At 41.7% G+C, this 25,572-nt stretch overlaps 1 protein-coding gene across 2 annotated transcripts; it reads right to left on the reverse strand.

The window, feature by feature from the left end:
• Positions 1-12: 12 nt before the first annotated feature.
• SPATA18 (spermatogenesis associated 18) lies at positions 13-25,543 on the reverse strand. Of its 2 annotated transcripts, XM_056333287.1 has the most exons (13): positions 25,348-25,543; positions 23,024-23,129; positions 22,797-22,912; positions 21,244-21,362; positions 17,281-17,376; positions 13,946-14,080; positions 12,689-12,926; positions 10,570-10,728; positions 9,843-10,018; positions 6,546-6,669; positions 6,142-6,198; positions 5,284-5,329; positions 13-4,826 (listed from the first exon to the last, which is right to left on the reverse strand). In XM_056333287.1, the coding sequence occupies exons 1-13, from the start codon at positions 25,432-25,434 to the stop codon at positions 4,819-4,821; spliced, it is 1,467 nt and encodes a 488-aa protein (XP_056189262.1). In that variant the 5' UTR covers positions 25,435-25,543; the 3' UTR covers positions 13-4,818. The 2 variants fall into 2 exon arrangements, with proteins under 2 accessions (XP_056189262.1, XP_056189258.1); XM_056333283.1 differs by lacking the exon at positions 13-4,826 and having other exon boundaries at positions 5,267-5,329.
• Between the last annotated feature and the right edge of the window lie 29 nt (positions 25,544-25,572).

The raw sequence follows: 25,572 nt of genomic DNA on the forward strand, positions 1-25,572 counted from the left end.
TTGAAAAATACTTGTCACTTTTAAAACTCCATTTATTTTTTATTAATTACAGTAAGTCAGCCATAAAAAGTGCATAGTGTATAAAAATCCATAGGGCAAAATGTTTTCTGTGAATAGAAGTTGATGCTTCCAAATAATAAATGTTTGTCCTGTCCATGCTCACTTGGAGGTGCACGTATCGACACACAGACAGGTTTTTACTGAAGGTCCTGGATGTAGTTTACAAAGGTAAGTATCATACCTGCTTGTGATAGATTATATTCCTCCAATGAAAAAGGCTAAATGCCAGTTACTGTGAAGGGAAGAAATTAGCCTAAAATTATGTCTCTATTATATACATTTTTTTCTTTTAAAACAAAGAACTTTGAATGCAGGCCAAAGCCCTTTATCAAAAAAGTTTCAGAGGAAGCAGTACTAACAGTGGTAAACAGCATCTTTACGCTGACACTTTACTTTCAAGCAGGTAACAAACAGTACTTTGAGAACTGTGTTCTTGCAAGGCATAAACGCTTCCTTCTCAAAGCCATAAGAAAGTACACATACACAACCCACTTCATGTGTGTTCATGCCTTTTGTCTGCTAACAGTAAACTGACACCAATTGCTCTATATTTGTACTCTGTGAGTGAAAGGTACAGCTTTTCTGTACAGCTGCAAACAATACACCTGTATATCAGCACAAGCCTGAGAGATTTGCCTATATGTGCTGTTTAAAACTATCAAAAACCTGCATAAAATGAAATGTACAATTCTTTAGTATACTTGCTTAGTATGCTGCATGACTAAAAGAAATACAGTAGTCTTGAAACTTCAAACATTCAATCTAAAGCCAAGCTAAGGTAGCCACAAGCCATAACAAACTATTCAATGCTACAGTAAAAAATTCATTGTGTAGTTTAACACCAATCAAAAATTGCTGACAAAGGTTACATAAAGCTGAAAGAGAGCATTTAATCTCGATGGCACTTGTACAGGATGATAAACTTCTGCAGTAGCGATACATGCAATATAAAAGCAAAGTTAAAAGGCTCAAATCCTGGAGGATGTACAGGCATATATGTCTCCCAAGGAACATTTTGATAATTTTTGGCCTTCACATTTACTTTCTTCAGGCTGTATTTTTGCTTTAACCTATCATTCATCTTCAGAACCTCCTACAAGACAATCAGCATGACAGTTCACTGCTGGCTAGATTAGATGGGAAGACTCCACCAGCCTCCTGACCCCAACTTTCTCCTATCAGGATGCCAGGAGGATCTATCCAAGGTAATTTCTGAATTTTAATCTTAATTGTGCATTAGCAAATTTAGCTGAGCAATTTCCCCTCAGTATCTGCTAGCTCTGCATGAATCTCGACTTCATGTTATTGAGCTGCAAACATTGAAGAATGAAGACTGAAGATACTTTGATGACATTGTATTTTCCCAGAAATATGTGATAAAACATCCACATCTTAAGGCTGACTCCAGGACAGCCTCTGAATCAAGACAGACATAATCAGCCTTCAAAGAGCTGACAGGCAGGAGCAATTCTCCAGCAATCTCAAAACCTCTCACAAAGGTGTTCTACATAAACACCTTGGACCAAATGTGGTGCTTTTTTACACCCCATGCAGTCTCACCTCCATCAGTCCATCTACAAAGAGTTTAAATTAGCTCAAAATCTAGTCTTATTTTCCTGTTATTGACACTTTGATCATGATCATACTGTTCAAAAACAATCTTATAATAGAAGCCTTACTGGCTCTTTTTTTTTTTTTCAGTCACCTATTAGAATCCACCCTTACTGTTTCTACTTTGCAGTATTTACAAGTGTGGCATTATCCAGGTCATTTAGAGAAAAATAAAAATAAAAAAAAAATCTTATCTAAGATTTTAAAAACTCTTATTAAAATACGAAGTAAATTTCACATCATATACCAAGTAAATTTCCCATTCATGATCCATTCTTCCATAGGATCTTAAAAGCAATTACAGAAGTCCCTTTTTATAAGTTATTTTGCATTTGCTGGTTAATTCCATATAATCTTTATTGGTATGCATTCTCTGCACGTGGATAAAAAGAACAGGAGCTATTAGTGTCTGACTTGATACCAAAAGCAATCTTCTATCTGACCTATAGATTTAATTGGCTATAAATAAGCTGCACAAGCAACCAGTACAAAACAGTATATTCCTATAACATTACTATGGGCTGCGGAGTACAACTGAGTAAAGTTTAACTAAATGAGCATTACCATGCTGTGCACTGACTTCCTATTTTGATGAAAATAGTTTGCTCTGCTCTCAAACATTATGAAAGAAAAAAAAAATCCTAGAGCTGCTTTCTCACTACCAAAACAAGTCAATGGCTGTCATTTTGGCTGTCATTTCATTAGTTTTCTCTTTTACTCTGAGACTAACTAGTTCTCTAAGTACCTGCTGGGAGAGTAAGATGAGGTGGTCAACCATGCACTGCAAATTTGTCTTTTTGACAATTTTATGGCAAATTTAGATCTTTGTGAATACTAGTTCTTAGTGGCATCACAAGTGTGCGCAAGTCTGGAACCACCCTGCCTCTCATGCTTGTCAAGAAAAACACTTCCTTGATGTAGTCAGTTTTCTCAGAGTTGTTACAGAAACTTATTTCAACTCAAAATCGTAACACAGACATGTCTTGGTAATTACATGCAGAAGACAAACATGTAACACCTACCTTTAAAAAACAACCAAGAATTAAAAAAATCTTCATTTTTCTGCTCAAAACCATACTCAGGATAGCTAATTGTCTTCTATTGCCACACAGGTTGCAGGTGCTTAGTTTTTCCAGAGCTGTGGTGGTTTTAGTCATGAGATCAGCACAGAAATATGCAGGTTTACTTTAAGCTCAGATCCATAGCTGTGACCAACAATCAGGCTCTTTGAAGAGGAAATGTATTGCTTTAGCATTTTCTCTCGTGACTTGCTTAGATAACAAGAAGTACACTGCATACGTGCGTGTGCCTTTGTGTCCCCTTAGTTCATTCAGAGTGGCTCTGCGAACAACTATGTACAAGACCTCATTTTGCTCTCCCTGGTTACTTATGGGCCTAATTCCAATGAAAATAAGTCTGTAGAACTAGAGTCACAGCCAATCCATGGCTCATGGGGACCAATGAGTCTGCCTGAAGTCTGGTCCTCTGCCAAATAGCCTTGCACCAAAGTCTTAAGCCACACAAGAAGTAGAGATAAAGAACATGGTGTGTAAATCTGCATAGAATCCCTGAAAAGGGATCACAAAATCTGCTCCTGTAACTTATTTTCAAGAACTCAACAGTTTCAGACTTAAGAATATTTTTGCTCATGTTATTACAGTAGTACTAATGAAATGTCACGGTCCTGGGTATAGGCTGATAAAGAGGAGGCAGAAAGCAATTTTTATATTGCAAAATTGTTGAGATGAATCTGGGGAAAGCTCCACATACCTTTGAAACATCGAGTATTGACTGGAATAAGACAGTGGAGTTGGTGAATTACACATCAGCTCCATTATGACAAATCCTATGTTTCTGTGTAAAAGTACAAGGCCCCAAGCAGTCATTTGTGTGGCTTGTGTTCATGGCTGGCCCTACGGATTAGGTTCTGGAGAAAAACAGAATCCGTTCTCTCAAAACCAAGAATGCTGACATCAAAATAAACATTTACAAGGGGAACAAACTATTTAAAGTGCCAGAATAAAATCTCTCCATGTCTCTAATCTTTACATTTAACATGTAATAAACACCCACAGTGAGAGATAATTTGACAAGGTTTTTTCACCGTGTTCTCAAGAATTAGTAATCTATCAGTCTGGTATGAAAGCCCATTAAAAGTGATACTGATTAGACCAGGGGTCCTCAAACTTTTTAACCAGGGGGCCGGCGCACGGATGCAGTGGCAGGCAGCCATCTGCGGCTGCTTGGTTCCCCCCCCAACCCCCGGCGGGGGGGTTCTGTAAATAGCAGGGCCCGGATTGAGGACCCTGGGGGGCTGTATCCAGCCCGCGGGCCGTAGTTTGAGGACCCCTGGATTAGACCATCTGAAGCAAATATTTCAAGCTTACAAATAGTCGGTGGCACAGATTCAAAATACTTTTAAGTTCCAAACTGCAAGGGTTTTTTATGATATTAATTTCTAAGTAACAATGAATTTAACAAGGACTGTTACTGCCTTGCTAAAGCATATACCCATGCTTTCAGAACTATACGTCAATGAAGTCCTGTAGATTTCTGGAGTATTGGTAGTTTATGACTGTTCTGTGCAACTTTTGCACTGTAGTTAGAAAATTCAGTTAACTGCAAGGAGTATTTAAAAGGATGCTGTGTGAGTCTGGCACATACTAAGATTATTGCTATTTTCTAAAATTGTAAATAAGCACCAATTAATGAAACTGTTTTCAAGTAACAGCTAACCTCAACATTCTGCAACATTCACCATTTAGGTTATATTAAGCATCCTATCAAGATAATTGCATTGTTTGGTATCTGTGGAAAACATTCTAGATTGAATAATTCTATCTCCATCTGCAGGATTACATCATGGGTTCCTCAGTGCTCTGCAAATTTTGCCAAATAAGTATAATCCTTTTTTTGCAAGTATTGCAAGCACCTTTTTTTTTTTCCTTAAATTAGAAGGGCTGAATTAGTTTCTAAAATTATAAATAAGTCTTCTATATTTCTATAGACCACACTGAACACAAATTTCATTTGGAGTGACAATTGCCATTCATTCACATTATTGCGAGATTTGAGGTATTCTTGAAGAGAAAAGGCACCAGTGAAGTCATTGGATCCAGATGTACTGATTCACAGGAACACATTCAGTTAACGTCCTATTGAAGAAAAAGACACATTTCAGTACAACTTTTTTTTTAAATAAATCTCTACATCGGCTGGGCTTGAGAATGGGCACACATTCACACTACTGGAAATCCCTCACTTCACCATCACTACTTTGGATTTGTAAAAGCATGGAGCCAGCAAACTTGCAGCTGTTTCTTGTTTAGGGAAGAGAACATTTTACTTACTACAGAACTGGCCACAATAAAGGCAACCAGCAGGGAGAACTCATGACTGTGCTCCGAGTACAGTGAAAAACAAGCTCTCCAAGTCAGAAATTTCAGCTTTTTTCCACACACAGAAAGAAAAGGAGCTACCCATTCTAAAAATAAAATTTGGACAAGTGTTTTAGAGTTGAGGACCTTTACCACATTTTTCTGTCTCTTTGCTCAGTCGTTCAAGGGCTTAATGTGAAAACATGAGTCATAATGAACTAATATGCCCACTTACTTGGGCTTCCGCTCCTCACTGGTGAAGGACTGTGGCTTTGAGACACCTGCAAGACAAACAGAAAAGGAAACTCAGGTGTGCTAAAGAACTGAAAGAAAGGCACGTGGGGACTCATCAACATTCAAAAAGTTTGCATGTGTCTATTAGGGCAGCTCCACACGTGAAAAGTCAAATTCAACAAATTTCTAGTTTTTCTTCCACACCCTGCACGCACACAAAAACTTGAGTCTTACCCAAAGCCTCTCACATTTTCAATAGTCACATTTTAAGTTGAGGGCATCTATGTTAATTTAATAAGACAGGCTAACAATTAGAAAAATAGACATGAGTTTTATAAAAATAATTAGATACTGTGTAACTATACCATAAGTAGAACTCTGCTAAGGTTTCACACATCTTACTAGTACCACCTCCGTTCTTCCACTCCTGCCCACCTTACACTGATTTTCTGCTCCTTTAAGGCATTATAGGGTAAATTCAGATTACTAATTCCAGGAGGCAGGGACCACGTGCTCTATATGTACTGCAAGATGACTAAAACACTTCCAGATGATGCAATTAGTTATTCAGAAGGGTACTGAAGCAAGGGGGAGTAGGGGGAAAGCATTCCGAGATCCACAGTTGATACTTCTGAGAATGTAACTATGATCTACTTCTCATACAGTATCTCCACTGAAAATTATACCAGGCAATAACCATCTGTCATTTCAGCTTCACCTCGTTCCAGACCTAGCAAAGGCATTTACTCCCAACGCTAACATCTACATGCAGCACATCAGCATTTTTAAAAGGTTGCCAACATTCTGAGTTTAAAATACTTGGTGCTGTTTATACTACAAGCATTCAGCTGGGGCTTACGTGATGAGATAGAAGAGGACTGGTGCTACGGCTGCGGCTTCTACTTCTGCGAGACCACTGTAAGAGAAGAGTTTGACAAACCTGTTTTGAGAGAGGGCATTTAATAAAGATGAACTCAGCAAGCAGACTTGCCATGCTGGAGACAAGGCTTGAGGACAGAGCGTAAACACCTCAGACTTTCTCCTTAGAACAGCCTCTGCCAACAACCATACATCTGCATAATGAACACATTAAGGCAAACAGAACCATTCATCCTACATACAGGATGAGGCACCAAAACCTAACTGATACTAGTTATACACAACTCCAGCCAAATAGGAAACAATTAAGAATTTGTCTTTTTAAATTTTGAAAGTGTTTAAATCCAGTTACTTTTTTAACGTTCCTTAAAAAAAAACACATACCAGAGCTCCTCTTTTTGTGACTGCCTCTCCTTTCACAATTACAACGTCATTTTCCATCAGAGCAGGCCACACATGATAGGCCACCAAGGCAGCTGTGAAATCAGAGCCAAAACTATGACGGTACCTATTGAAACACAGAGGACGAGAAGGGTCTGCACATCAGTGCCAGAAGATGAATATGGTGCTTCAACTCATCAGTGCTGATAAAAAGCAGAATACTAGCTACAGCTCATAAATATCTATCTTGACAATATTTCCACATCACAAAAATAAGTATTCATTAAGTGAACCTAGAAAATGAATGTATTTGTAAGACAGACTAAACAGAACATACTATCTACTTATACTGAGAGACGCTCCAATAAATTCATCTCCCACTTTAGAAGACCACTAGACCATATTCTTACATAAGCCCCACACATGCCAGGGTCCTTGGGTCCACTGACAGATTAAATCTTCTGAGCATTTTGGCAGACACAGTCATCCCATCTCCCTGAAATACCTTGCTAAAACAAGACCCCTGTAGAGCATATTACAGAAATACTCTATCTCAACTGTAAAGTTATATCCTAGCATCTTATGAGACATAAAAGGCAATTTTATTAGCAAGATCCTCAAACGATGATAATGAAACAGCACATTTTAGCTAAGAAAAATTATTTTGAAGGCCTGTATTATCATACCAGATATATATTACCTCCCTAAGTCTGCAACACTGGCTGAATAATACACGTCTGGTTTTGTGGATTAAAACTCAAACCAAATACCAAATAACTGAAATACAAAATAGCGATGCATCTATACATTAGTAATGCATATACAATAGCAATTTTCACAAAGCAACGCTGCAGAGGCGTGAAGCTCTGCATAGAGGAAGATATAGGGTACAATAAGGTTTAACCAGCCCTTTTATAGAATGGTATCACACGTAACTACCAGAGATATTTTAATTTCTACAAGTTTTGCTCCATCTCTGTGTACCACATATATATGCCATATATTTCACTATGTAGATGGACAGATGCACGTATATGCCTCCCACAGCAGCATGTATAAACACCTGTTTTTGAAGGCCACAGACATCAGGTAGGTGGAGAAAGCATCCCAAGACTATACCATAGCATTGCAGCCTTCTCAGCTCAGCCAACAGCTTTGGGTATCAAATAGCTAACTGCCCAGTACTTGAACAGGATTGTTAAGTAGTCATGTATGACTCTGCACTCTCCTAAGGGCTATTTTTATTTTCTCTGTTTCTCTCCTTGGCGTCTCAAGCTCTTTTCCCCATCTGGTCTGTACTCTGCTTTAAATGATTAGGCACACGGAAAATAAGGAGTTGACTGTGTGACAGCCAACATGGCTTCACTAAGAGCAAACCATGCCTGACAAATTTGGTGCCTTCTATAATGGAGTTACAGTGTTGGTGGACGAGGGAAGAGCAACTGATGTCATGAACCTGGACTTGTGCAAAGCATCTGACACCATTCCACACAACATCCTTGTCTCTAAACTGGAGAGACATGGATTTGACAGATGGACCACTCGGTGGATAAGGAATTGGCTGGATGGTTGCACTCAGAGTCGCAGTCAACGGCTCAATGTCCAAGTGAAGACAAGTGGTGTTCCTCAGGAGTCGATATTGGGACCAGCCTTAACATCTTTGTTGGTGACATGGACAGTGGGATTGTGTGCACCCTCAGCAAGTTTGCTGATGACACCAAGCTGAGTGGTGCAGTTGACACACTGGAGGGAAGAGATGCCATCCAGAGGGACCTCAACAAGCTTGAGAGCTTGTTGAGAACCTCATGAAGTTCAACAAGGCCAGGTGCAAGGTCCTGCACAGGGGTCAGGGCCATCCCAAGCACAAATACAGGCTGGGTGGAGAATGGATTGAGAGCAGCCCTGAGGAGAAGGGCTTGGGGGTGTTGGTGTATGAGAAGCTCAACATGACCCAGCAATGTACGCTTGTAGCTTAGAAAGCCAGCCATATCCTGGGCTGCATGATACATGGGAAGCAAGTCAAGTGCAGTGATTCTCCCCCTCTGCTCTCGTGAGACCCCACCTGGAGTACTGCATTCAGTTGGGGGAGCCCCCCAACATAAAAGGACAACTCGCTGTTGGAGTGAGCCCAGAGGTGGGCCATGAAGATGATCAAAGGGCCAGAGCACCTCTCCCATGAGGACAGGCTGAGAGCAGCCTGGAGAAGAGAAGGCTCCAGAGACACCTTATTGCAACTTTCCAGTACCTAGAAGTGGCCTAAAAGAAAGCTGCAGAGGGACTTGTTTACAAGGCCATGTAGCGATAGGACAAGGGGTAATGGTTTTAAACTGAAAGAGAAAAGATTTTGATTAGATATTATGAAGAAATTCTTTACTGTGCGGGTGGTGAGGCACTGGAACAGGTTGCCCAGAGAAGCTGCGGGTGCCCCATCCCTGGCAGTGTTCAAGGCCAGGCTGGACGGGGCTTTGAGCAGCCTGGTCTGGTGGAAGGTGTCCCTGCCCATGGCCGGGGGGTTGGAATGAGATGATCTTTAAGGTCCCTTCCGCCGCAAACCATTCTATGATTCTATTATTAGAAATATCCTTATTGGTGTGGCTTTTCTTGCTTGTGAGAGTAATTGTTTTGGAGATACCAATCCCCTCAGTTTTCTTGAAGGCATGCAAGTATCCTACAGCTCTCTGCCAGCTAACAAAACAGCCAGCCCTGACTCAATGGAAAAAAGAAAAACTACAATATGGTGTGCATTCATTAAACAAAATTCCCATTTTTAAAAGTAATTTTTCTTCTTGCTCAACTTTACACCAGAAGAGATAGAAGTGTATTATGGTCCATATGTTGTACATCAGCCACAGCCTGGAGGTTGCAGCACACACGCTGATGATCCTGGTATCAGATACCAACTGCCAGATCTCAGCAAACATGACTTTGACAAAATGGGCCAGAAAAGAGGAACAAAGTTGCACACATTTTGTAAACACTGGTGGCAGACAGAGAAAGAAAGGCTGATGATAATTTTCCTCTTCAAGGATAAATTAAATATGCTCTAGACACTGAAGTTTATCCAGAAAGCTCTGCTGTTCATTAAAAAGAGCTGTTAACACTGGTCTACATCCTAGCATTTATACACTATCAGAAACCTTAAAGGCATACCAAATTCACCCCAGGCCAGGAATATGTGTCCCAAATTAGTGTTTAGCATCAATCTTAAACCTTTATATTAATTAGGAAAGAAGTATACTATAAAATCTGATTAATGTTTTTTAATAGTAAGAATCTGACTGAAAAGAAAAGAGTTCTTACTTGGTCTCACTGAAAAGCTCTCCATCAGTACCAAAGGCAATATCAAGAGGAGGAACAAGTGTCTGCATTGAAAAAGCCACACGGCACAACTCTCGAATCAAAGAGCTGATCACAATGAAATCGATTTCTGGTGGCAATGAAATCTTTGGGCTGATGTTCATGGAGCGAATTACTTCCTGAAAATAAATACAATTGAGTAATTTGAGCTCACTAACACTTTTACTCATGGGCAGTATGGAAATCCCTGCTAAATATGCCTCTCAGTTTTCTACATTTAAAAAACAGTATAAAAAGCTCCCAGCAATGTTGTCTTATGCTATTGCAGAAAATATTAGCTTCAGAAAGAATGTGCTATTATTTTAGAAATAAAGTATGAGCTACATCATTGACAACAATCTTAAGCGGGAGATGCAGCTTTTCAGTATAACACAGAATTTAAGGAACTATGCAATTTAGCTTACATTTATTTGATCGATCATTACACTGTATCTTACCAAAAATATTACTCTGGCAGACAAACATTCTAATCAAGGCAAACGAAACAAGTAATTACTGGGTCACACCACCATACTGTTTTGGAAAATAAACTGCTACAAGACATAAAATCCATGCAATAAACTTTTTTCCTTCTTCAGGTTACAGTACATTTCTAGTTTACACACTTCCAATTTATTAGCTACTGAAATAGATCAGCACATCACTTCCCCACCCACTGCCCTTGACTTACATTGACACTGGCTTGAACGTCATACAGATCCTCATGGCGAACTATATAATCCAGGACAGTGTCTTCAAGTGACTCTGGCCCTGAGTGACCTAGAGACAGAGTCTCTCTTACACGTATTTTGAACTGTCTGTAGGCCATCTTTGCAGCACGAAAAGACTCCTGCAAAATTAAAGAACATCTAGCCAAATCCAGGAGACTGAGATTATTTTTTTTATCTATTATCTGAGAGAATGAACTTAATCCAGTATCATCATTGTAAGAAGGAATAGAAAATGCTGCTGTAAAAGTGAAAGCTAAAAATAGTACTCATCTAGGAAGACTTCTCCGATTAAAGTGTGATCTATTTGCAGAAGACAGGAGTGAAAAGCTTCCCACCTAACCTTCTATTTTTATGTAGCATTCCATCACACGCCCATGATCAGTAGAATCACACTTAAAGATATCAAGAGCAGAATTCACTAACAAGCATCTTATGTGGCACAGACTAACATGTCAGACAGGAGCACCTCTTGTCTGTTAGGAAGAAAGGTCAAACTGGAGAATGTAAACTGAATGACAGTTGTGAGAAAAAAAACTTCCATAAGTTAAACGTTCTTGGAATCACACACGTTAAGAGACACGCTGCCGCTCCAACACAGGTATGTACTACGTCAATTTTATAGAAAAGAAGATTAAATACAGAAAAATGAAAACAAATTCCTTTAGACTGAGCTCGTAGTGTGATAAACGCAGTCATGATTCATGTCAAAAATTGAGTGTGCTGTGCTAAGTGTAATTGTTGTAACCTGTGTAAATCTGGGACCTGTATGGCAGTTGTGGTGAGTGGGTGCGTGTGGTTCTCCTTTGAGACAATGTGATGGCTTCCCCTTCCCCTGAGGCAATCGCTGCTTGGAAAAGCCCGCCGAAGGAGGTAAGGAAACCACGCCAGAGAAGGCCCGCCGAAGGAGACAAAGACCTTGAGATTTGAAAAAGCGCGCCAAAGGAGAGCCAGTAGGAGGAGAAGGCGTACCCTAACGGCCCAATGGGGAAAGCGCAGGACGAACATCCGGCAAGAGGAGATTGGTCAAGAGCCGGGGATAAAACACGCTGCTTTTAGGACTCAGGTGTGCGTGTGGTGGAACTATTTGAGTTCTCCGTGCACCCAGCACTGTTTTAGCTTATTGTTTCTCAACTTAAATTGATTGAATCCAAAATAAAATTGTTTTAATTGTTATTGTTTATAACAAGTCGGTGACCCCGATGTGATCTCGCTGTGCTTTCCTGAACTGTGACTTTTTGAGGGGCGCCCCACAGATTGTGGCTCGGGATAGCAGTCTAGGTCAGTCTCCGGAGATCAACAAACAAAAGAGAAACAATAACCAAAAGGGATTGGAGCTCCTAGGGAAAAACTGCAGTATAAAGGACCCGTAATTCTGGTGCATGAAGATCCGAATGAAGACGATGGAGTCGTGAGTATAAGGGACACCGTTTGGTTGGGTGGGATCGGTTACTTGTGTGTAAGAGTGTGATTGAGACGGAACCTACTTCTGGAAACGGTCTCTAGGTTTGGAGCCAGGATTTGAGTTCCGAGGCAAGTGTGGAGGTCTTCTAACCACGGTTCCAAACTCCCATGAGGGACTTGGCTGGTGAAGGACCAAAGCGGTTCCTATAGGATTTGTGGGTGGGATCTCAACTCCTATAGGGTATGTAGGTGGGTGAAGGGTTCAGCCCCCTGCAGGACAATCTTACCAGTAACTAAGGGCGATAAGACACCACTGTAAAAGTCCTAGGATTCACGGGTGGGTGGTAGGTCCAAAACCCCATGCAGACATTGGTATCGAACCAAGGGTGTGAACTCCTGGGTATCGTAGGGGGCGCAGAACCCTTATTATATGCATATGCATTATATGCATATATATATATGCAGAACCCTATATATATGCAAGACACTTATTGGTTGCTAAGGGCTATAGGAATTGCCGCAAAATTCCTAACAAAATGGGCCAACAGGAGTCAAAATTTGAAAAGGAAATTCAATCCGATTATGTATATTGGCCGATATTTGGATGTTCATCCAATCTAGCCATAATATCTTATAAAACACTGCTGGCCTGTAAAATAAGAAATATTTTTTTCTTACCACAGCTGCAATGTATATTATCCTCTGTACCATCTCCACATCACTGATGTACGTCCTCAAAAGGGTCTCTGCATCCAAGCGTTCCTGAGCATAAATGTCACCAAAGCGAGCTACCAGGCAGGCACGACGTGAAGCGTTTTTACGCCTGGCTTGGCCAGGTGAACAGCTCCTCAGCGGAAATGAACCAGGTGACCTGCTCACTCTGTGCCTTGGGGAAGGAGAACGGCTCCGTGCAAGCCTATGACAGACATGTAAAGAGCATGTGTGCAGGAGCGGGCTGGAAATTAGGACCATGCGTGGCAATCACTTAGCTGAGGGGAATGTGCTCGAGCTTTTATGGGAGGACAAGGAGCGTGAATAGACACAACAATTAACATGATGAGTCATGCTGAGAGAGGATAAGGGAGTGGGGGACGCATGGCGCCAAGGATGGCGCCAAGGAAAGGTAACACCTTGCGGTTAATTGCTGGTAGTTAACCACCAATCAGGGATTGCCTAGTATGCAATGCTTAGCTTAAAGAACCAATCTGTTTAAAACGCACAGCTTCTGAAAGTATATATAAACTCGTGCTTCTGTACAATAAATTGACATTTGTTTGCATCAAACAGCGTCCTGTCTCTCATCGCAGCACATGTGGTCACTTCACCATCCTCAGATGCTTTTGCCTAGTGCACAGAGTTTTGTGTCAATTTAATTATTACCAGGGTAAGCCGAGATTTTGAGCCAACATAATGAAAGACAAAGTTGCAGATGGTTAGTCTAATATGAAGGCATTTGTGTCAATCCATTTTATGGGCTACAGCCTGAATAACAAAGTAATTCCTAAAGTGTGTATAGCCAAGCACTTTGCTTTGGGGAAACACACTTTAAACTTGGAATACTTGGGAGATTTGTTCCTCTTTCAGTACTACTGAAGAGTTGTAAAGTCAAACAAGTGAGAATGTAACAGTTTCTGCCCTGTAATGATATAGTATTCAAAGAGGACTTACAAACAAATCTAATCTCTTATCTCGTACAGTTGCTCTTGATGTATTTTGTAAAGCTGCTCTCTTTGTTGTTTTGACAGAAACTTAACATAGATGTCTGAAATTAAAACATTTGGGCACTAGAAGAAAACAAAGAGTATATGTTCCTTCGTGACAAAGTACAAAAGCTTAGCTTTTGTTTATACTTCAGTCTCAAATGAGGAGGAAATTCATGCTACCCAACATGAACAATTTCTCCGATTCAGTGACTTCTCTGAATAATGTCTCTACCTGCTCTGGAGAACAGACTTTTGGGCATCCAGGATAGAAATCTCATCCCGCAGTATTTGAATCTGCCGCTCATAGTCATTCAGACGAGCTAACTTCCTCAGGGCATCCTTCTCTTGGGCATGGGAAGTCTTCAGACTTAAACACACAGAATAAAGTCAGTCACAAGATGTTCTTCTACCAATGCAAACCATCTATTAATTAATCCTCACCATCAAACAGAAAGAACAGAAAGAGGAGAAATATTGAGAAAGCTCCTTATGCTGAAACACAGGGAAATCAAGAATTTTTTAAAAAGCATAGTCTTAATGTAAAAGCGTTACTGTGGCAAGAGACTGGATACACTACACTTGTGTTACAGGGAGATCACTGGTTGACACTGTGTTCTTGCACTACCTCAGATGATGAAATCTAAGAAAGAAATCTGTTTCTTTCTTGTATTTAAGATGTTAACTAAACCAGCTCAGTTTTCTTTCCTACAGTTTAAGACTAGGTATTTTCTTATATCAGGTCCTCAGGTTCCTTTCTTTGCTAGAATATATTAGTCAGTCAAAGGATATCACCAATGATGTTACTGAAGAAGTATCAAAAGCTAATGTTTCCTCTCTTGCTCTCCAGAAGAGAAGCAGTGCTTTTTAATCATTGTCAACCAACCAGTTAAGCAAATTTGTCTTGCCCTTTATGCTTAATGTTAGAAAGTATCCTAACATCTCTACTTTCCCTCCTAACACTGGTGTTACTGTTGTTTTCCTTACTCCAAAAGGAAAAGAAAAAAAAAAAAAACCAACAAAAACAAAAACCCAAACCAAAACACACAACCCCAAAAGAAACAGAAAAAGAAAGATGCTTGCTTTCTTTTCACTTTGGAGGCATTCAGTCTGTCCCTCCTTTTTTTTTTACTGAAGGACCATGGTGAGATTTTTCAGGATCCAAAACAATGAAAACAACACCTATCAATTAACAAGCTTCCTGTTCCAACACAGGTAGTAAGGCCAGCACATCTGCTAAAAGACTGTCCTTCTAACCTGGGTAGGAAAAGCTGCAGATACCCTTAGAGTCCCATGGCCATCCTTAGTCAGCTCCTCCAGCAAGGACTGCTAGCATAGTAGTAGTAAAAGAGGGATAAATAATTCTAATTTAAAGAACAACCAGAAAAGGAAAGTAGATTCGGGAAGACAAGTTCTAGAGATAGGTGTTTACTTCACAGGGTGTCACTTGGCTTTGTTAAGTTTGATTAGACCTTTTAGCATGAGTCTAAGCACCCTAGTAGTAAGCTTCCATTTATAATAGTACTAATAGGATTTTGTTAAGTCTGCATGTAACAACATTTTTTAATTACACTATTTATTGCCTTCCCCTGAAGAACTTCCAATTGCTCTTAAATGTTGATCTTTATTCATCTAAAAAATCTGTATTTTCCTTCATAATTCTGCAGCAAATAGCTAAATCCTGTTATAATTAATATCTTGATATAACAAACGCTTACACTGGCTATAGGATTGAGTCTAGACCACATTTGCTCTAACAGCCCAGGAGACCAAGATGCCTTGCAAAAAATTATTTGATTTAAATATAAGAGACAGGCAGACTATAGACAAGGGGAATGAGATCATCAGCTTATTCCAAAAGTTTTAAAACACAGGTTTACAAAGATGCAAAGGATACTGCTAGTAAACTGTTCCTTGTGTAAAAAAAAAAAAAAAAAAATCCTGCCCTAGGTGTCACAGATCAGTCCTGGTTTCACTTTCTCTACTTTTAGAAGGACTCTGCTTTTGACAGGTAGGCAAAGACTAGGCAAATCCAATTTCACCCAACTAAAATGGTTCAGTTTTTGAAAAGATGATGCACAAAACATGAAAAATAGCACCTTTGCTTTAATCAAAGATTGAACTCCCAGACAGAAGATGCAAATGTAGAAAGCCAAAATGAACCATAAGCATGCGGAGAAGACGGAATTCCTGGATTCACAGAAGATGTGAATGTTCTGTTTTTCTGTCAGTAATACAAATGGCAACATGAACTTCTGTCCAGTCTACATTAAGACCTACACATGGGGCTTGTGAGATGTTTTATTCCCTACTATTAATTTTAATCGGGAAGACAGCAGTCAGGTTATATCTAAGAATCAAGGAGTTACATGAGCTACTTTTCACCCAACGAATCAAAAAGCCCATTTTATGGGAATATGAGTTTATACCCCAGATAGCCACCCAAAAAATTAAAATCCAAAGTGATCAACACTTGCTAGGAAAAGTCCATGGATTAAATCCAACAATTAACATTAATCTAGAAGCAATGATAAACATCCAGAGATGAACAAGTGATATTTAACTTGATACTGTAAGTAGAAACTCTAATAGCCTGAGGGTTTTTTTGTCTACTTATGTTTATGAGGAGTAGCTCATCCTCTCAGTTGCCCTAAAATGAAAAGATAAACTCATGGACAGTTATATCCTTTCCTACAGTGTGAGCAGAAAAGTCAAGTTTCTTCCATTTTTAAGCGTGGCACTTATTTAACTGAAAAGCTGCAAGTATTTATTTAATAAGTATGACTTGTTATTAATTATATGTAACTATAATTGGAATTCATTTCAACCACCTTTGTATTCTTTTCTGATAATACAACACACAAAAACCCCCAAAACGAAGCCAACAAAAAAACCACAAAAAGATGTGCGCTACAACTCATAACAGTGAATTATTATTACTGAAGGTCAAGCAACAAAAGGAAATTAGTTTTAAGGACCCCTGTATTGAAATGGAAAGGTAGTTCCCCCAGCTGCATCCTTACCGATCCAGATTAACTTCCCAATGTGACAAACACACTTAAAAACTCAAAAAACATTTTTAAACCAGAGACATCAATATCACCAATAGCCATTACTTCCATTCAGACAGGCAAAAGCATTTAGCAAAAACGGCCTAAAAGAAAAAACTGTATAAAGAACTTTATCTGAAGATAGACAGACTGAAGTGTCTGTTATTTGACACGCACGGTACTTCCAAAAGCATTGTAGCAAGTTGCAAACGATGGTTTCCAGCTATATTCAGAATACGGTTCTCTCCTATTTAACTTCATCTACAAGATTCAAATGCTATCAGGCTGCTGGTTTCAAAGTAATCCTTTCTCTAGCCTAAAGAATACAGGGTAGAAGTTCAGAAATAGGGGTTCTTCTCGTGTAGATCTACGTAGGCTAATTCTCTCCATATAACATCAAGAAACAAAGCTACAGGATGTTAAGGTCCTATTTTTTGCTACAGCATAGGACAGTGTAGAATAAACAGAACCCACTTGCTGACTTTCTGCCACAAATAACCCAAGATTCAATTTTTCTTACGCTGCTTTTAGCTGAACAATTTCGTCTTCTGCTGCCAAAAGAGTAGTGGCTGATTTGGTCTTTGTGTCTTCAAGAGCCAACTGGGTTTTTGCCAGACTGCAAGAAAAATTAATAACCTTCATGGTAAAGGCAGAGATTCTACCAGAGAATTTAATATGACAAACTGACTGTTTAAGCAGATCAAGCCCATACCAACTTAACATATGAAAACAATCACAGTGGGCTTTGTGCAGACTATCAGCACAGCACACAACTTATAAATCTGACTATGCCATAGCAGAATTATTTAGCTATCACCCATTATTTTTCATTAAGACAATTCCAGTTTCATCATCAGTTTCAACAATTTACAGCATTCAGAATGACTTCACTGTAGAGGGATTTTTAAAGGACCGAGGACATATGTTACCATTGTCCGGGTTGGACAACCCAGGCCTGTTAGTTGAAGCTGCAGAGCAACTTTAATTTGTCCTTGGAACAAGCAGGGTGAGAAAGAAAACAAGCTGTGCACAAACAAGGAGCCAGGTGCAGAACAAGTCCTGGGAACCGCGAAACCGGCACACTGTGATCAGGCACCTGCAGCACGCTCACCAGTCAGCAACACGGACACCCACGTGAGCGGAAGCTTTTATCCAATCACCTGTGTGTCGAGTCGTGTGAGCGGTTGGTTTAAGTTATAAATATGACCTGTTTGCTTAATAAAGCGAGCACGGCGTGTAGCCGTATTGGTGTGATTGTCATGACTTGGCCGACTCCATGGGGGACCCTCTTCGCTTCACCATCCATAGACCGGGTATCCTGTGACATGAATTTTTTCTTCTGCATCTATCCCCTGCCTGCCAATAATTACATAATCACTGCTTCATACTGCACCGCCTTGAAAGGATCAGTTCTGAAACTTTCATGTGCGACTTCATCTCTGCTTGAATTACCCCTTCCCAACCATCCACCTTCTAGAGTACTACCTTCGCAGATCACAGCCAACACCTCTCTGACCTGACTGCACACAGAAATGCAACCCACAAAACTGCACAAAAGCTTTATCACTAATTTCCCCACTTCTCATAGGGGCTAACCCAAAATGACTTTTGTACTGCAAATTGCCACACACTCACTCCTGTCTGTATTAGTGAATAACTTTCCTCGTACTTCTCACCTTGACCATCAAACGCTTTTCCTCAGCTCATCAGATAATCTCTTTCTATCCACACAGGAGCTTAAGATGAAATGCCTCACCACTAAACCAACATTTACATCCACCTGAACCACAGAATGGCTGAGGCTGGGGTCACCTCTGGAGGCCACCTTGTCCAATACCCCTGCCCAAGCTGTGCCACTTAGATCCAGTTGCCCAGGACCATGTCCAGATGGCTTTTAAATATCTCCAAGGATGGAGACTTTACAACCTCTCTGGGCAACCTGTGCCAATGCTCAGTCAGCATCACAATAAAATAGTGTTTCCGGATGTTCAGAGGGAACCTCCTGTGTTTCCGTTTGTGCCTCTGGTCCTGTCGCTGGACACCACTGGAAATAGCCTGGCTCCGTCTACTTTACATCCTCCCTTCAAGTATAGATTTGAATAAGATCCACCAATCTCCCATCGCTCTTCTCTATAAAGTAATTCCTTTGTTTATTAAACCTCCCAGGCTGAAATTATTTTGTAAGATTACCCAATTCTTTCAAACCAGTTGAAACGCCAAGAACAAACAAAACCCTCTCTTTTTCCAAATGTTATGGGGTCCATCTCTGTCTAACCTTGCCACTTTTGATGTTTAATTTATACTGTGAGATCACAAAATTTTTTTGTCTTCATCTGCTTTTCAGGGCGATGCACTGATCATTAACTCACTCTGAGTTGACTGACAGACTTTTTCAATAGTGAAAAACAAGAACGGCTGTGCTTATTCGAGACATAACAGATAACAATATGCACTGGTTAATAAGGGAAGAGCAACTGATGTCATCTCCCTTGCCTTCTGTAAGGCCTTTGACATGGCTCCACACAACATCCTTGTCTCCAAATTGAAGACACATGGATGTTGGTGTTGGACAGATGGACCAGTTGATGGATAAGAAATGGGCTGGATGGCTATGCCCAAAGAGTTGCAGTCAACAGCTCAATGTCCAAAAAAACAGCAACAAGTGGTGCGTGTCAGGGGTCTGTATTGGGACCGGTATTGTTCAATATCTTTTTTTAATGACATTGACAGCAGGACTGAGTGCCTACTCAGCAAGTTTGTGGACAATACCAAGCTGAATGGTGCAGCTGATACTCTTGATGGAATGGATGCCATCCACAGGGACTTTGACATGCTTGCAGAGTGGGCCCATGTCAGTTTCATGAAGTTCAACAAGGCCAAGTGCAAGGTAATACCCCTGGATCAGGGTACTCATCAGCATCAATACAGACTGGTGGGGAAAAATTGCTTAAAAGGAGCCCTGTGGAGAAGGACTTGGAGATAGTGGTAGATGAAAAGCTGAAACCGAGCTGGCAATGTGGGTTCATAGCCCAAAAAGCCAACCATATCCTCAGCTGCATAAACAGCAGCACAGCCAGCAGGTCAAGGGAGGGGATTCTCCCCCTCTACTCCCCTTTCATGAGACCTCACTGGCTGTACTGCATCAGGCTCTGGGGTTCCCAGTAGGGACCTGTTAGAGCAGGTCCAGAAAAGGGCCACAAAAACAATCAGAGATCTGATCTGATCAGCCTCTCCTATGAGGAAAGGCTGAGAGAGTTGGGATTGTTCAGCTTGATGAAGAGAAGGCTTCAGGCAGACCCTGTTGCAGCCTTCCAGTACCTAAAGGGGACTTCTTAGAAAGGTAGAGAGACCTTATTTTTTTATACCCCTGTCCTATCACTAGGACAAGGGATAGTGGTTTTAAACTAAAAGAGGGAGGACAGACTGGATACAAGAAAGAAATTCTTTCCCATGAGGGTGGTGAGACACTGGAACAGGTTGCCCTGAGAAGTTGTGGGTGACCCATCCCTGGAAGCGTTCAAGGTCAGGTTGGATGGGGCTTTGAGCAACCTGATCCAGTGGAAGATGTTTCTGCCAACAGCAGAGGGGTTCCAACCCTCAACCATTCTGCGATTCTACAGTTCTATGAAAGCAGGCGGCATCTGCAAGATTAGGATACAGGTTGAAATACTCTATTGAACCTCTTTAGTCTAGTTAATACAGTTTGCAGTTCTGAGAACCTGATATTCTTAGAATGACTTAGCAAGAGCATTAGGTTATAACACTTATTGTACCAACTGAAGGACTGTGAACATCCAGTGTTCTCACGATAACAGAATGCATGAGAAAGTGTCTGTCACTTGGAGCTACCTCTGAAGTGGCCCTGGAACTGGCATCAACTGCACAAATTTGTTTCTGACACAATTAAGTCATTTTGAGACCACAGTGCTCCACAAAACATGTTTTATACACCAGGACAAAAACTGTTCAGACCTAGTCACTTATCTGAAAACCTGCCTTTCTTCCACCATCTTACCACACTGAATTTTGAACTTCTTGGATGTTCATGCACCAATTACATACCATAACTCATTATGATATGTTGTAGTCCTTCAGTAAGTGTTGCACCATAGCTACTCTATTTTTATCAGGGTTTACTCAGCATGTAATATTTCACTGACTATAATTCCACTGGGATGGTCATGCACTTATACAAAACCCTTTTATCTGGAATACTGGCATGTTTTCAAACTCCTCTGCCAGAAGCAAAACCTACCAAGTCAATTTATGAATGTGGGTATGACTATCATTTGTACCCAGCTTTGAACACACATGGACAATCCAGAGCCTAGATGTATTTTGAAGCTCTGATTTTAAGCCAGAAATGAAACATTTTACAAGTCTCCATCACTGTTTAGATATCAAGAGAAAAATATGGCTTGTTAACAAAAAACCAAGAAACAACCACAAAACAAACAAGAACAATCACAGTTAATTCCCTTACTCTTCTTCTATATGGTCGAGCTGTAGATGAGTTGAAGTCAGTTCTTCCTGAAGCTTTTGCAGTTGAAAAGCCTGATTGCTGGCCAGCTCTCTCAGCTGCCTGTCTTTCTCAATTGAATCCTACAGCAAAACACAAAATCACGCTGCTCAAACATTCTGCCTTACAGAATCCTTCAAGAATGTAGTATACCTTTATTAGCAGATACATTTCTAAACATTTCAGTAAACACTATTTCTAAAGTAACTGAAAACAAAAGCAATTGCATACCTTCTAGAGACATAAGCAATACCTTCCAGGCACACAAAACAAAGACTCAGTTATATTAGGAAAAATACTCACTTTTTATATGCCATGACAGAGAATATGGAAGGTCTGCATACGCAGATTTACTACTTGTATACACATCACCTGAACAAAGTGTTCATGCAGATGTGTTGCGGGGGGGAGGGGGGCGTCCAGTCAATCACAACTGGCTATACCACCAACTCAAGGTTTTGGGAATTCATGTACACGAAGTAACAGATAAATTTATCAGAACAGAGGCAGCAACTATCGTCATTTCAGAAAGCACACCACTACACATGCAGCTCTGTCTTTAACAACCTGTAGATTTGCCTGATACTACTGGAATTAAATAAGTAACTGTGCAACAGACTTTTCTTGAAAATTTTAATGTCACATGCAACGACAAGTCTGTAACTGGTGTACTGTCATTTCATAACATCATTATTTTACATTTTGTGGGTTTTTTGGCAGAACCCTCCTCCAATACAACAGAATCTGACTCTTAAGGACAAATGAAAAGTGATATCCCTTATTTTAATTGTGAAAGATTTTGACAGAAGTGTAAAAAAAAAAAGAGAAGTCAGAGAACATGGAGACATCACTGTCAAATCTCAGTATCTTCCCCTAGACTGCATCAACCAACGCTTTTTTTTTTCCCTGCAAAGCACAAAGCCACAGCAGACGTCTTCTGCTAAACTGTTAGTCCTGCAACCCCTTCAGTGTGGTGGTATCATGATGGACATGAGCACTTACTCCCCTTGCTGCCCCTGCCCCGGAGATATTCTAATGCTCAGCTACAAAACAAAGATATTTTTTTCTTTAAAAAAAGCTCAGTTGAATGCATGGAGTTCACCCACACATTCAGCTTACGCATGTACTTTTACATAGTGTTAGGTTTTTACTAATAGAGATAACATATTCTATGACATCTTTGCAAATGTAAGTGTAGCATAATTCTTTCCTAGAAAAGGACAGTGATACAAGAACATAGTTTGTCTTACAGAGCACATTCCTTCATATTGTCATTTGTTGTGAAACACCATAAGCCCTAGAAGGCCAAAAGTAACTTTAATGACCTCTTTGATTTCCCTTTCAAAGGAAACATAAGATGAGACTGACAAATAGCACAGTTGTCTCCATGACATATTTCATTAAAAAAAAAAACCACCATCAGGGAAGGAGGCTATTATTAACGGAAAGTCATTAAAGTTCTCCTGCAGGTATAAATTCACACCATTCTATTCCCTTAACCTAAATTTCCTACATACCTGAGTGAGAGAAAGGTTGGTTTCAAAGAGCCTTCCTGAAGTAGCACAGGAAAAACAAGTCCCTAGCCATGGCAGGGGACGAGTTTTTATTGTTTCCACACCTGCATAATGCCCGCCTAAGGAAATAAATACATTAAGAAGTTGTGAGAACACTCATAGAAAGAGCCAGAGCTTGAAAAGATGACACCTGTGAAATGTGTTAGTAATAAGACAAGGCACTGATTTACCTTCTCGAGATGTTTCATTGAGGATTGTGAAGAGCTGCCCTTGAATCTCAGAGTTCAGTTGTATTATTTCACAGCATCGGTTCAGATTCTGATCACAGGAATTAGTCTGTAAATTAATCTGTATTAATACCTCTGCGTGGGCTTTCTTACTTAAGATCATTCCTGTTATATCACAACTTCCCCCCCCCTTACATCTTCACAACCTTTTCTTACTGCATCCGCTAGAATACTAATCTGTAAAAGGTTCACACTGTTAATAGGCAAACAAACAAGACATCAGGACCTCTGTTACCCAGTTAATTCATTGCTTGAGAAAACTTACTCCTTTCCCATTCATAAAGGAGAGGCAACCATAAATATCCCTAAAAGAAGGATCATAATTATAGATCTGTGTTAAAATCTTTCACAGTTTTTACAATAAGATGGGAGATCATTGGATGAAAAAACATTAGTCTAAACTCTGGTTTTCCATATTAGCTTAACTAATACATATAAGGCTATTATCTTGCTTTGTCAACATCCACAGGAGGCCTCCATGCAATTTCATCTGATTTTTAAGAGTTGCCAACTGAAACCAATACTCCTGAAGAACGGGCAAAATCCAGCGTTAGCCTAAGAAAAAAAAACCAAACAGCAGAACTACACCACTTTCAGCAAATGCAATTCCCAAAAAGGAGTTGATGGGGTTAATTTGTCCAGGATGCTGCTGCACCTGCCAGGGGAACACACACTTTGTACCTGCTTCTTTAATCTTTATCTGTAACCTGCGTATCGTCTTCAGCATGGATCACCCTCTACATCTTCAGGCTTTAAAGGCTCCATACGGTTTTCACAAGCTTCCAAAACAGCTGTAACTCCCACCCATGCCCCTGCCAGCTTGTCTTCTGATTGCTGTAACACATGCTTTCCTCTGGCCTCAAGAAGCCCAGCCTCACCCTGCTAACCTCCACCCGAACACTACTCCAAAATGCATTTTTCCAGCTCGTTACACTGACATAACACCCATGGTGCTTCCACCTGCCAGATCCTCCTTTTCTGCAAGATAGCCTGAAACTGCTAGTCTTTGTTTTCCAAGACCACAGAGACTACCCCCACCTCAGTTATAATGGAGAGTTCAGCTCCCACCATTGCTCAGCCTTCCCAAGGTCTACCTCCACCATCCAAGTGGAAGATCTTAAAATGCACGCCTCTGTTCTTGCTCCTCTGGTGTCCTGCACTCCATGGCAACTATACTAGCTACCCTCAAATGCCTCCTTAAAACAGTCCTTTGCCAAGAGTCCTGCAGAGAGTTAAACTAGCTATTAATATACCGTAACTCCTACATACCACGTAAAAAACCACCAAAAACCAAACTGACTTCCCTTGAAAAGGCTGCATCTGCTCAGCACCCTTCCTCACCAACCCCAGCACACAGTAGATGGCTACAGGCTCATGACCAAACCAACCATCAGTATCCCAAAGCTAATGACACCTGGGGACACAGGAGCGAGCACTCTGTCAAGATTTTCCACTGAGAAAACGGACAGTTGTCAAATCAGAGGTCACTTCATCTCATCTTGCCCTGATTTCACACATTCACTACTGCTTCCACCACTTCGCCTCCTCAGTCTCCTGTTACCTCTTGCTCCTCCGTGCATCCCACGGCATCCACCTGCAGCCTTCTCCTGCCCCTACCCAAACCTCCCTTAGAACTGCCCCCCCAAAGCCCTCCTGCAGCTGTCCCGTCTTGCAGCAGCTGCTCAGCGCCAACAGCTCCCCCCGCCCCCCCCGAAGAGCTGGGAAGCTGGATAGCCCCCTCCTCACTTCCAGCAGCCTTTCCCCTCACCTCTTCCTGACTGCCCCCGGCCACAGGCGATTCCCCCCGAGCACGCCCTCACCTGCGGCCCTTCCACCTGCCGATCTCTTACCGCAAAACTCTCCTCTGATCCAGACTCGGTCACTACGGCTCAAACGCCCCTTTTAGCCTCCAGCCCTCGCTCTCGGCGAGCCTAGGCACCGGCACAGAGGAGCACCGCTGAAGCTGCGAGTGCTGCAGGCACCGGGCACACGTGCGGGTCAGCGTCCCAACGCGGCCGCTGAGCCCCAACCGGGGCCGCTGCCTGCCCCCCGCGGCCGGCGGCGGGGGCCGGGTGCCCCGGGCTGAGCGCACCCCCGGAAGGCGGCGGGGGCCGCCGCTCCGCGTCCGACCGTCACCGCGGCAACCGCCCGCGGCCCGGGCACCGCGGCAACGGCGCCGCTGCCTGCCGGCCGGCCGCCCCCCCCCCCCCCCGAGGGCCCGCTCGCCGGGCGGCCCCCCCAGCAGCCGCGCAGCGCCCGCGGCCCACCTCGTAGTCCCGGTACCAGCTCTCCAGCTTCTCTTGCAGCAACCGGCCGCTCTCCGCGCCGACAAGCTTCCTCAAGCCCTCGGCCATGGCCGGCCGTCAGCTCGCCCCGCGGGTGGGATGGGGCTGGGCTGGTTCCCCTCTCCCGTCCCTCCTGGAGCCCTCAGCGGGCGAGCGGCGCGGCTGAGGAGATGGCAACGCCGGCCTGGCCCGCTGCTCTGGGCGGCG

Source organism: Falco biarmicus, chromosome 1 (genome assembly GCF_023638135.1).
Source record: "Falco biarmicus isolate bFalBia1 chromosome 1, bFalBia1.pri, whole genome shotgun sequence".
Classification (NCBI taxonomy): Eukaryota; Metazoa; Chordata; class Aves; order Falconiformes; family Falconidae; genus Falco; species Falco biarmicus.

Excerpts from the sequence above, each read along its gene's own strand:
- SPATA18 (XM_056333283.1), bottom strand. The coding sequence starts at position 25,434 with ATGGCCGAGGGCTTGAGGAAGCTTGTCGGCGCGGAGAGCGGCCGGTTG. Across the intron at positions 14,081-17,280 it reads ATTGTTCAGCTAAAAGCAGC|TCTGAAGACTTCCCATGCCC; the intron begins GTAAGAAAAATT and ends TGTGTGTTTAAG. Across the intron at positions 10,729-12,688 it reads TAATATACATTGCAGCTGTG|GAGTCTTTTCGTGCTGCAAA; the intron begins GTAAGAAAAAAA and ends TTAATTTTGCAG.